The sequence below is a fragment of the Perca fluviatilis genome, chromosome 16, assembly GCF_010015445.1.
Source record: "Perca fluviatilis chromosome 16, GENO_Pfluv_1.0, whole genome shotgun sequence".
NCBI classification, from domain to species: domain Eukaryota; kingdom Metazoa; phylum Chordata; class Actinopteri; order Perciformes; family Percidae; genus Perca; species Perca fluviatilis.
Window position 1 is genome coordinate 16,535,433 of NC_053127.1, and position 13,178 is coordinate 16,548,610.

General features: G+C 39.5%; 1 protein-coding gene across 1 annotated transcript in view; it reads right to left on the reverse strand.

Moving 5' to 3' along the window:
• Positions 1-5,532: 5,532 nt before the first annotated feature.
• nsg2 (neuronal vesicle trafficking associated 2) overlaps positions 5,533-13,178 on the reverse strand; it is a 36,816-nt gene continuing 29,170 nt past the window's right edge. The window contains exons 4-5 of the mRNA XM_039776803.1: positions 9,103-9,213; positions 5,533-7,225 (exon numbers count right to left, since the gene is read on the reverse strand). Coding sequence (XP_039632737.1) covers positions 7,028-7,225; positions 9,103-9,213 — 309 coding nt within the window. The 3' untranslated portion in view covers positions 5,533-7,027. The remainder of the gene's footprint in view (positions 7,226-9,102; positions 9,214-13,178) is intronic.

The window sequence follows — 13,178 nt, forward strand, 5'->3', positions numbered from 1 at the left end:
GACGTTACTCAACAGTTACTCAGTACTTGAGTAGTTTTTTCACTGAGTACTTTTTTACTCTTACTCAAGTAATTATTTGGATGACTACTTTTTACTTTTACTTGAGTCATATTATTCTGAAGTAACAGCACTTTTACTTGAGTACAATTTTTGGCTACTCTACCCACCTCTGACCATATGACCTGACAACACCACAAACGGAAAGATCTTCGGCGCAAAGTTCCATCAGGCGATAACAAGCTTACAACTACCTGTTCAAATGCTTAAAACAACCTATGGTTAAGTTTTCTTGTGGTCATGACATTCATGTATGTGCTCTCTGAGTCAACAGTGGAAGTAATGTGAAGGTAAAGCACAGCAAAGTCTCCGACGGGAGCATGCTGGGAGGGTTGGAGAGTACAAAGTGACTTTGACACTAGAAACTGCAGTTCCCATCCTGTCTCCAGTTAACTTTTATAAACTAAACTTTTAACCATGACCACAATGTATATCAATGTATCACACAGATACTGTTTTGAATTATTGTTATCCCATAGAATGAAGCGGAGGGCTCGTCACAGTGGCGGATCAGAACATGATGAATTGTTTTTTTTTAACAGTCACATGGTTCGTTTTGAAGGGTCGTGACAAACAATCTATTTTCGTCAGTTAGGTATGAGGTGTTGTTTCAAGAGAATGATGTTGCAAACTATAAGCAAGCTTTTCTGAGAAATAAATCAGATCCTGACAGAACAACAGCACATTTTGTGTTTTGCAGTGACTCACCAGTGTGTGTGTGTAATCCATGGTGCATAAAGTCTGTGTGACTGAATTGTAAAAAAAACTGTAACACCAAGGACAAACTCAGCTCAGACTTCATTTCAGACACTTGATTAATATCAAAACAGATTTTTCATTATTGTAGCTAAAACACAGTGTTTTTCAGCATTAGTCAATAGAAAACATTGACTTAAGAGAGAGAGGACATGTGGAAGGTTGCATGTTTTTTTTTCTTCACTTTGTGCTGAACGGGACTAATTTTATGTTAAAAGCAGATCCAACTCCACAAAGTACTGTACAGCTCCCATGACAAGAGCGTCTCTAAGATCCCTCATATCAAATTCTTATCATTTATGTACATTGACAGGAAAAACTGAGCACAAAAAGTGCCAAACCAAACTTTAACACTGAATATAAAACTGTCAGCATCTGCCAATGTGCATGTCTCGATGTCTGTCGAGTGCAGATGAAACCCCTGATCTTACTTACCTGATGACTCCTCTTCTCCCCTTGTAATTCCCTCCGGATCTGTCCCTCTCCACTGTTATTTTTCTCCTTCTCTTCCTTCTGTTTTCCTCCTCTACACCTCCGAGGGCCAACTGCTGAGAAGCAGCCTTTCTCTGACAGCAGAGGAGATGGCCGAGGGAAGGGTTGGAGGTCTAGAGCATAAATTACACAGATGGCCATATGTGTGTACGGTACATTTGAGTGGTGTGTGTGTGTGTGTAGGGTGCATTTACAAACAACAAATGTTTTGCAGAGAATTTTAAAATAATTAGAATAAATCGGTAAATAAGTGTAACTGACAAAAAATAAAGCGATGATGTTGTCATATTAATAACTGAGGAGACTACAAAGCTGTTGTAAAGGGATGGTTAAATGGAGATTTAAATAATGGCAATAGATGGGGAAGATCAGATTGTTTGACAGTCTGGAAGTAACAATGAAAAATTCTCTGTCATCACCTTTTTTGAAAACCTTCACCATAACAAATATTTCACTCCAAGTGGTTTATTTCAAATGTTAGCAAACAGTCTGCAGCTGTTCATTGACATATGTACAATGACAGTAGCCGATACATTTACTGGCCTTGGTATTAAGACTTGTTTTCACCAATTGAAAATATCAAAACAGTGCTGTCCATCCGCAGTAGCTGAGAGCCGAGGGAAATGGGAGATGACAGCAATGAAGTATGTGTTAAAAAAAAGAGAGTGCGGAAGGAAGAAAGAAAAAGACAGACAGACAGAGAGCTTGAATATGAAATGAAGAAGACAAAATGTGAGCAAGAAGAAAAATGACGACTGTGAGAGAGAGAAGCTCTGAATACAAAACGTTGGATCTTTTCCTGTGTTGGGAGACAACAGGGTGGACATATATGGCTGTTCATTTCCAAATGTCTGCCACATGCTCCCCCTTCTTCTACTTTCTCCCTCCTTCCTCCAGCAACCCTCTATACTTCGAGAAAACATCAATGACTGGTCTGCAATAATCAGTCCTTCTTCACATCAGTATCTAATATTCTGCACTGGCAGGAATTTAGCATTAATTATAGCACTGGAAGCTATTTTCCATTATAATTAGAGAGCCAAAGAAAGGATTAAGCCACAGTTCATCTGATTGCCAATTGTCCCTAGTAAGTAATCAGGGCCATAAGGTCTTTTAAATTAATGGTCTAATAAGCCTGGTGAGGATTGTATGCTTCTCGCAGTGTGAAGAGAAGAAAATGATCTTACATTTAACAGTTCTGCTTAAATTAGTGATCATACATATTATCATCTTGTAACATTCTCAAAATGGAATGAGAAATTGCAAGTGAAGTCTTGTTTCTATATCATTAGATATACTTTTCACAAATTTCTTCTCAGTTTAGTCATTGTATATTTCAAAGGTATACAGTATCGTGGTCGTTTTGTTGCCCATCATTGTTGGCCTTGTTATGTCTCGCCAAGTTTCTTAAGTTTAGTTTCTCATTCTTTGTCTTGTTCTGCACTTCCTGTTTCATTTTGTATTCACCTTTCCCCCTTGTTTCAGATCCTGACTTCCTCCCTTTGTGTGAGTTTCCCGCTTTTGTTACTGTCTACCCTGCCCCTGATTGTTTTCACCTGGTCTCCCCTACCTCTTGTATAAATAGTCCTTGTTTCCCTTTGTCTTGTGCCAGTTCGCCTTGTCTTGTCTCCTCCTTAGTCTTGTCAATGTTCCAGCCAGGTTATATACGCCATTAAGTTTGTTTGATAATATCCTCCTTGTGAGCACCTTTTGTTTAAACCATTTTTCTAGTAAAGACTTTATTTTGTTTAACTTTCAACCGTGTCTCTGAGTCGTGCATTTGAGTCCTCCAGTGTCGGGTGTCTAAGTCGTTACAGACCTTTGAAGGAAATAGACAACTATGTACCTTTTCTTGCCCATAAAGAGTCACCAGCTGCTTCTGACCCTTTAATTCACATGTCAGCGTTGTGTTAGGGTTGTGTAAGCATGTGCAACAATCTGTCACCGTTGTGCAGACTCTGAGTCAGTTCTGTTGTGTATCCACGTGGGGTGGGAGTAAAGAAAACGGCAGACATCAGGAAAAATGTGAAAACCCTATGATCAGTCCTTAATATTTAAGTTTCTGTTGTAACTGAACAACTTAACAATAATGAGTTTCTTTGCTATAGTGATATGGCAATAGGGATAGCAAAAGGGACGGTCTGTAAGTCAGTCCGCCACACTGGTCAAGAATTAAATGTCTCGACAACTATGAGATGGATTTCCATGAATTCTGGTACACACATTCAGGTCCTCCTCAGCATGAACTGTAACAACGTTGGTGATCCCTTAACTTTCCCTCTAGTGCCATTTTTAGGTTGAAATTTGAATGTCAAATTTTTGGGTTTACCTTTGGTTGACATTCCCATCAGCCTCAGCTGTGTTTTGTGTTCAGTAATTAGCAAACAGTAGCATGTTATGCTAAACAATGATGGGGGAATGTGGTAAACATGATGCCTTCTTAACATCAGCATGTTGGCATTTGCATTGTGAGCATGTTACAGTAGCATGCTGATACTGGCACAGAGCCAATAGTATAGCTGTAGACGCTTAGTCTTGTTAGGCTGTCATGCATGTCATTAGCTTGGAGTGAATAGCAACAATATGTGCAAAATATAGCATTAACTAGGTTTATTTTATTTAAAAAGAAGCTGTACTTGAACTTGGTGCATCAACACGTGCTGATTATGAGAATTCATGTTGTTTTGTTGGTTTGTTTGAAGGAACACGCGTGCATTGACTGGCTCGTCCTATTATAATACTTCTTGTATATTAGTATAATATATACCATTTTGAAATCCCATTAAAGACCCAGTGGGATATCATGTTTTAATACCTTTGAAAGAGCAACAAGTAGGTGTGGTTGATAAGACATTATAAACAATATGAATGTGTCTACCATAAAATAACTCGTAAACATTTATAGGTGTAGTTGTCCTTTATGGACAATGCTGTAAGCTAATGATCAGGACTGTTTTATGGCAAAATTGGATTTGTCTGATTTTTGCATTGCAATGTAATAATTTAATTTCTGAGCTATTTACTTTGCTGAATTGGCCAAAAACAGACATTTCTCAATTGATTTTCCAGAAAATGTATAATATTATATGAAAATGTATATTGACTGTGATAGGAAATGACATACATTACACAATGATGGTCATGAATAGAGTGGGCCAGTGTTGTAGAGTGAATCTATTTCCTGAGTCTAAGTGTAAAACACATTTAGGTTTACAAAAATAAGTTTAAGTAAGTGTTGTTTGGAGATACTTTGGTTTTGACACCAGGTGACAACAAACTTTGACTGATTGTGTGCAATGGTTGGCTTTGGCATATCTATTATTGAAATAGGAGGACTACAATAATAGTAAGACAATACAAGAAAAGATTACATTATTGCTGCTGCTATGTCTTATCGATTATACTGATTTGCCTTTTATTTCAATCTTACATCGCATACACTAATGATGATGCATTTTGCATGTGATGCATGTCATTTCAGTAAACCTTTGTGAAAACCTTTAGTATTATTGACACACTGTCTGATTATGCTTAACACGGCAGGATGGTGTGCGTCTCCTCTTATTGATTGACTCATGTGGTGCCTGCATCATTCATGGGAGATTTTGGACTTACTTTATGGTATTTGAAGCCAATTTCCTGTACATTTAAAATGTTGAATTTAATGTACATGTGTTTTTTGTCCAAAGATACACCGTTTATATTTGTCTTTTCCTCCATGTTGTTTTCTTCTCTCTTTCTCTGAAAGCTCTGTTGCATTCAGTGGGCGTTTCACTCCTCAGTGGAGAAAAACACAGACAGCTGACGAATTCATTAGAATACAAGCCTCTAATTAGAAAAGCTAGCTATTCTTGTCACTCACTGAATACACTGTTGTTAGTACTGTTCATAAGAAAAACAAGGGCCTTATCTGCCATTCACAGAGGACTCTGTAGATGTATAATGTATCCATTAGCTATTACAGATACAGGTATTCTACTGGTATTTTTTTGTTGTTGCTGTCAATCACCGCTGTTCATCATTACAGCCAACAAATCTCTCTGCAGCTTTGGAAAGTTCTATGCACAGCAGAATACATATCTAATGTAGTTTGAATTTGAGTAGGAGTATGAACATCTGAATAATATAACTTGCTGTCATTCACACTGCACTGCCTCGGGGCTGCATTAGGCGCTGTGTGAGCGCTAAAGAGACACAGTGGTAAGTGGGACTGACAGACACACTCGGCACAGGTCACAGCTTGTTTTATTTTGAATTCAAACCAAGTTAAGAGTGACAAGGATGCACACTGATAAATTACACCAGGTATCGCTACATATCAACTAACAACATCACAATATCTCATAAAAGCACTCCTGACAACAGATCCAACGTTACAAAATGAAAAATAACATTACAGGAACAAAACTCGGCTGCAGTTGAAGCCCATCGATAAACATAACAAAACACTGCAGAAAATAACAGCAAGAGTTTCGGCAAGAGATGTTGATATGCACAGTATTTCCTTTCCCATCTGTAACATTGTGTTGAATGGAGCTACAGTACATGTACAAGACTGAAGCAATAGGTAAGTAAGTCTGTAAAAATCTAAAAGAAAAAACTCCCAATAATAAGCTTCTACAATGTATACACACAAAAAACTAGCTTGACCGCACAGTTGTATGTACAGCTTGGGTGACTAGGGGATTTCTGGATTTAAAATGTATAGCACAGCACACTGAAATATCACTGTATATGAGCTATCAAACAGCCACGATGGGAAAATTCATTCAATCCACTAAAGACATGTTGCGGATGTGGACATTGGCGTGGACACTGGCGTCAAACTTTCCTCAGACAGTACGGCTGAAATTTTGTGTTTAAAAATGTGTTACAGCAATATAAGACTATACTAACAATTTTCGGGTTGGAATATGAAGGTGTGTGTGTGTGTACTCCACTAAGCTTATTCTCTCTGTCTCTCTACCTGTTCAGGAAATCAGTAAAATACACTTGAGTAATCACACAGTATACGGCAATGTATATATGTGTGTGTGTGTGTGCGCGTGTGTGGCGTGTGTGTGTGTGTGCATGTTTTTGTGTCGTGTGTGTCGGACGTGTGTGTGCGTGTTTTTGTGTTGTGTGTGTCGGACGTGCTTGGGGATACGCTGTTAGGACAAGAAAGAAAAGTGGCTGTGAATGAATATACATAAACTACACAAAGATTCCCAAATTCAGAAAGAGGAAGCATGAAATTCAGCATTGACTCGTGCCTTTGTACAAAGATAATCACATACAAATCATTCATACTTTACAGTAAAAAATAAATATATCAACACAATCAATAAATAATAAATTAGAGGAAAGGACTAAAGACATGGTAACAAGAGAGCAGACCGTGTGTGTGTGTGTGTATACGTGTGTGTGTATCAGCAGATGATGATCCCAAGAGAGCAAAGGTTCAATGGGAAATGCTGCTCGATAAGAGAATGAGCACATAAATGGACAGTCAAGGTAAATCAGAACATGACCTAGCATGTGCTTGTGTGTTCTTATGTCTGCATGCATGTTTTCACTCTATATTGGCTTTATATATGTAGCTGATGTGGAAATATGTGTCTCTTTTGTCTATATCTTTAAATATTCACCTACATGTTTGTGTGTGGATGCATCTATATCTGCCTGTGTCTGTATTTCTTCATGTCTGCATGTGTTTACAACAACCTTTAACCGTTCAGCTAACTCAGTGGCCCTCGTCGCTCGGAGGTTTAGCGTCGTGCTGCTGCCCCGCCGCCCCTCCAGGCAGCCAGGGGGAGACAGAGTGCGAGGTGGTCTGCTTGGCCATGCTGTAGTGGCTGATCACTGTGTAGAAACGGCCCCTTGAGTTGGCATCCTGAGCAGCGTAGTAGGCCTCCAAAGAGGCTGGGATACACCGCTTGTGCTGTAAGGGAGAAAGAGAACCCATATTTATCTTGTTTGTACGTGAATAGAATCAGATAAAATAATGCAGTTGCTTGTTGTCGAGGTCCTCTCAAGGTTGAAACAAGCCAGTCGGAGAAAAGTCATTCTATACATCTATAGAAAATTTAGTAATTGAGCTCAGATTTATTAAGATATTACATTAGTGGTATACTTGACATTACTCAGTGTCAAAATATAGATATATATATCAATGTTCAAATATATTTGTGATTTTCAAAACTGGCATATCTAAGAAGCTAACATTGACGTTTGCCTGACAGACATGGAGGGCAAGCTGCTTTGTGGCTTGTGTTTTTCTTTATATCTAGCTAAAAAATATACTGCGTGGTTTGCATTTATTTTATCCAAAATAATGACCAAAAACAGCCGAAAATGTCTCACGAGAATTTAAGATGATGGGGGTGGGGTGGGGGGGGGACAGCCACAAGCCTTTTTTTGCACCCGGTGAACACATGCATGTGACACTGCTAATAATACCTCTGCAGGCTGCAATCAGAGCCCCTGCAGAGGCTGTGGGCCTGAAACTAGATTTATTCCACCTTAAAGACCAGATTTGTCCAGTGACACAGAATCCCAAGGTGACCTCTCACAAAGTACAGAGAAACTTACGTTATAAGTGCAGTGCAGTGGAAATCTATAAGTACCAGGGAGGTAAGGAGAGGCTGTCTGCATCACATTTGGAAAAGTGTAGACATTCAACACTAATACTGTACATATCTGGGCAGCAGATTGTTAGATCAGAATGGGTGTTTAAGCTACTTCTTTTACGAGCTCAGCCATATAAATGGGGGGGGGTTAGTGATCATAATGTGATAATTATTGTGAAATAGGCAGTTAATTTCATTTTCATCTAATAGTCGACATGGCTAATGACATATGAGAATGGCCTCAATGGAGTTTCTTTCTTTGGCTTCTGTGTCAAGGAACAAAAGCCTAACATTACACTTGATTATACTGGTCATAACAAAATCACTGATATCATTGATTCATGATTGCCTGTCTGATAAGCCTTGTTAGCCTCTTTTGTAACGTGACCTCGGAAATGAGTAAAAGTAGGGCGGGAGTTTTTTTTTTTTTTCTCCCATAGGAGACTAGTTGGTGCACCTTTTTTTTATTATTTAGATAGGAAGGGAAGTAGAGAGGGAGACTGTAAAGTGCAGAGAGGATTTAAACAGCCAAGGATTAGTCCAGCACATAACCCCTCTTACATGGCAAACTGTTGTTCTACACTTTTGTATGGATTAAACAAATGGTCGTTATAAAGTTCTAATTAGTGAGCTTTAGAGTTGTTGGTTGGTGGATTTTGTCTCTTGTTTCACCTTGTTTCCAGTCTTTGCGCTAAACTAAGCTAAGATAACCAGTTCCTGGGTATCCCTTCATATTCAATGGACTTCTCATCTTACTTTCCAGTCTCCACCAAAAAGCAAATATTCCAAAAAATGTTGAGCTTGATTTAATTGACAGCAAATAAAGAGGCAGCATACTTTTATTAATGAATTAATCTTTTAAGCAAAAATGCCACTGGCATCTCAAATTTGCTGATTTTCTCCTTTTTATATAATTGCCAATTTAATATATTTTGGTTTGAGACTGTTGGTTGGACAAAACAAGTGATATGAAGATGTAACCCAGGGCTGATGGAAATTGTGATGGACAGTTTGGGATATTTTATAGACTAAACAAATCAGAATTAGGATCTTAACTCATCCTGTGGATGCTAACGTTCACACATTTCACACATTCCAGCTGCCCTGTTAACCACCTGACTATCTCTGGGCTGTAAATAGGTGTTTTGTCATGCTGTAAAATATAATTCAGGCCACTTATGGGTCTTACCTTGTAAATGAATCCATCTGGGCAGGCGTGGTCATAGGTGAAGGCCTTATAAACCACCAAGAACACGATACAGGCGAGGAAGGCCAGGGCCAGGATGATCAGAATAGTCACCTGGGGGGAGGACAAATGATGGTCAGTGTGTGTGTGTGTGTGTGTGTGTGTGTGTGTGTGTGTGTATGTGAGCATAATAAATGGTACAGTAAGATGCTGCTGACTGAGGTAGAAGTGTATCAAGTTGTGGACTAATAGTATGCTATAACATTCATTTGACTTTTGTCCAAAGCAATTTAAATGTTTTTGCATATACAGTATATTAAAGGGATACTTCACCGATTTAGCATTCAGCTTTGTATCAGTAGAAACCCGATAGTATTTCTGAATGACCGTGCCTCCCTCCCTCATGTCCCCCTGAGACGAGAGATTTCTGCATTTGGGGCCTGGAAAAAATCTTCCGATGACGTAAAATGACGATTTTTGTGTCATTGGAAGATTTTTGGGCCAGAGGCAAAGGACTACAGCCAGTAGTAGGATCTACTTCCGTATGTTTTCAACACGCCCACAGGGGGTTGGACTGCCGAGTCTGGCCGAGGTATTCCGAATGAAAACGACTGTCAGCCATCTTGAATCTTCGCTAAACAGGCTTTCGGTTTTCAGCAGAAAACATTTACAACAATTATCTGTATTCAAACTACCGGACGTGTGTACCACCGGGATACATCGGTACAGATCGGAGAATATGGAGGAAACGTTATTACAGACGCAATACTCGGCACACTACGTGAGCTTCGCCTGCACGGAGACCAGCGGTGTCGCTCAATGCCACTAGCCGGCTAGGGGACATCCTCATTGGCTAGGTGGAAAGCTAACGCTAGCTGTCCACCTGTCCCAGCCATCCTGCTTGCAAGTGTCTGCTCATTAAACAACAAGCTGGACTACATCCTCCTTCAACGAAACTCCTGCTGTGTTTTTGTTGTTGTGGAAACATGCCTGAACAACAGTGTACCGGAACCGGGACTATCCAGCTACCAGGCTGCTCTCGCCGGCCCGTGGAGGTGGGCTGTGTTAAACGGACTGGTGTAGAAATAAAATCCAACTAGCTATTGCTAACTGCTGGTGGAGCTTGTGACTGTTAAATGCCGACAATTCAACATTCCACGCTAATTCACGGCTGTGTTTATACTCTGTGTTTAGCTACACCAATGCTAGTATGCGTTAGCTGAACTTTACGGATCCTGCTTGCAAGTGTCCGTTCATTTAGACCACAAACTGGACTACATCCAACTTCAACGACACTCTAAACGTGAGTTCAGAGACTTTGTGTTTTTGTTGTGGAAACATGCCTGAATAGCGTACCGGACTGTCCAGCTACCAGGCCTGCTAGCCCTCCGAGCTAGAGATGCTCTGTCGCCGGGTAAAAGAGGTGGGCTGTGTTAACACCGAGTGGTGCAGAAATGTGGTGATTTGTATCATTTAACTGCTAACTGCTGGTGGAGTTTGTGACTGTTAAATGCCGACCATTCTACATTACACACTAATTCACGGCTGTGTTTATGCTCGGTGTTTACAGCCCACCAAGCGCTAATGCTAGTATGCGTTAGCTGAACTTTACGGGGCCTATAAAGTGTGTGTACTAAATGTAGCCTGTTTCGTATGTCGTTTTTATATAATTTCGTTAATGTGTTAAATGTGTAACCACTTGAGTCACGATGAAACGTTGTTTCGTGTATATGGTTGAAATGACAATAAAACACGCTTGAGTTGAGTTGAATGCCTCTGTCGGTCTGTCAAGCGGTAGGCGTGGCTTGGGAGTGGACTCAAAGCAACGAAGCAGGTGCATTCTGGGATTTGGTGTTTTTCATCCATATAAGACCAAAACACATTTTCTGGCTTTTCTCGGCCTAGAAGGCAACAATTTAAATTTTTTTTTTCACATTTCTACTACATAAGTGACCCAATTTAAAGATATATTCAGCTTTCCAGCGGTGAAATATTCCTTTAAGAGCAATTGGGCATCTTGCTCAAGGACTTCATTATTATATTGTATTTTTTTTTTATTTCAAACAAATAAAAAAATAAATAGCAAAATGAGTAACTGAAGTTTTTGTTTTTAATGTGAGGGTTTTGTTTCATGAAATGCACAACAAGGACATTGCTTTCTATTAAACTTGGTGGAAGGGTGTATCATGGGCCAAGGAGAAACCCATTACATTTTGGAGCGGATCCAAATCACAGGGCATCACTGATGATGATTGCAGATACACTAATTTTCACTTTCGTTAACATAATGAAATAGGGCATTTGTGCTGCATTCATGTGGTGTCGGAATAATCGGACTGGAAAAATTCACACTACATAAACATTGTGTAATAGTGCATTCTGGTCGGAGATCTGCGCTCTCCAAGTGCCTTTCCAGTTTTTTCTGTGATTTGCATACATTTTTCCATAATATTATATAGAGTATATCGCCCAGCCGTTAATGAAAATCCACACTGACTTTGCCGTTCATGATCATGAGGGTGGAAAAGAAAATTAATTTCAGTTGTTGGGTACCTTTTTTTTCATCAGCCTCATGAATCAATTTGCATCCTTCTTGTCACCAAACCTGTGCCTATAGTCAGTGCACTCAAGTCACCAAGAGAAGCCTACTGCAAGAAGCAGAAGAAAAAAAAACTCTCCCTTTTCCGATCGTAAATACGTAGGTGGCAAACTGATTTATGAATAGCATTTTTTGAAACTGCAAGCAACTCTGAGGTGTTTAAGAGTGCAAATTAAGCTTTTATATTGCTGGTCTTTATAAAAAAAACAAAAAAACTGGAACTAACTAAAACTTTCTGGTCAGTCTTCACAACATGGAACTAAAGTATGAAATGTTATCAGCATTTACTTGGACAGAATCAAAACACTAGACTGGGTAAACCCAGCCCGATCTGCTGGCGATTTGATTTCGCCCTGCAGCTCAGGCTGGAAACCTGTAAATTTTTATATCCTGCTTCCGTTACAAATCTGCGGGGACCAATCACAAACTGGCTTATTCACCTGGCGCACTATTGGCAGGTTTAACACGATAACGATAGAGAAGCGACGGCAAGCAGCTTCTTGTTTACATTCAACATGGCGCAGTAGGGGTGGGAATCACCAGAGGCCTCACGATATGATATTATTGCGATTTTAAACATATTGCAATATTCTGCGATATATTGCAATGTATTACCTTTTTTCTAATGATGTCCCCAAAGGAAAATTTTGTCAACATATGTTTTATCTAAAAAGATACATTTCTCTGTCTGTTCATCTCACTTCAATTTTATTGCTGCAAAATGGGGATTGTCAAGCAGACAGACTGACCAACACATATATTGCCACGAAAAATATCGCGATACTATGCTGTATCGATTTTTTCCCCCACCCCTATGGCGCAGCAACCCGTTGATGCCGCAGTCGCTGCTACGTCACCCGGACTGATTGGTTGAAGGACTATCCAATTGCGTACAGAGTCATTTGTCATTTGAACTATGCCCGTTGATTACGCCTCTTGTGCAGTAGAAAATACAGAGCACTCCCCAGACTAATGTTCAATCTTAAAAGATTGATCTTGGTCTGGTGATAGCCAGACTATCAAAACACATCTGCAATGTGAAAAATGCAATTCACACTTGCATTTCATTTCAGCGTACTGATGCAAATAAGAATGCCTCTGTGTAGTGTGAGGTGAAATATTCATTTCCCTGGCAGGCTAGACAATGTCGTAGTAAAGCAGATTAAAATATAAAAGGATTTATTTCCTCCTACTTTCTACTTGACATCATGATTGGATGCTTCTGAGAGAGCATTTAATTAGAATTATGCAAATCAAGTGCAAAGGATAGTTGTGTTTAAAAATGGTATTGTCTGCCAAGTCACAAATGCCAATGTGTGTGGTGTATGCATATGCTTGTATCTGCGCGTGTGCATGTGTCTGTTTCCCCTGCACACATGCTCCAAAATAAAAAGTTGCTATTTAAAAAGTCAGATTTATCCCAGTGAGCGAGCTGAATAAAGAAACAGAACCTTCCATAATGGATGATTTCTAATTTCCA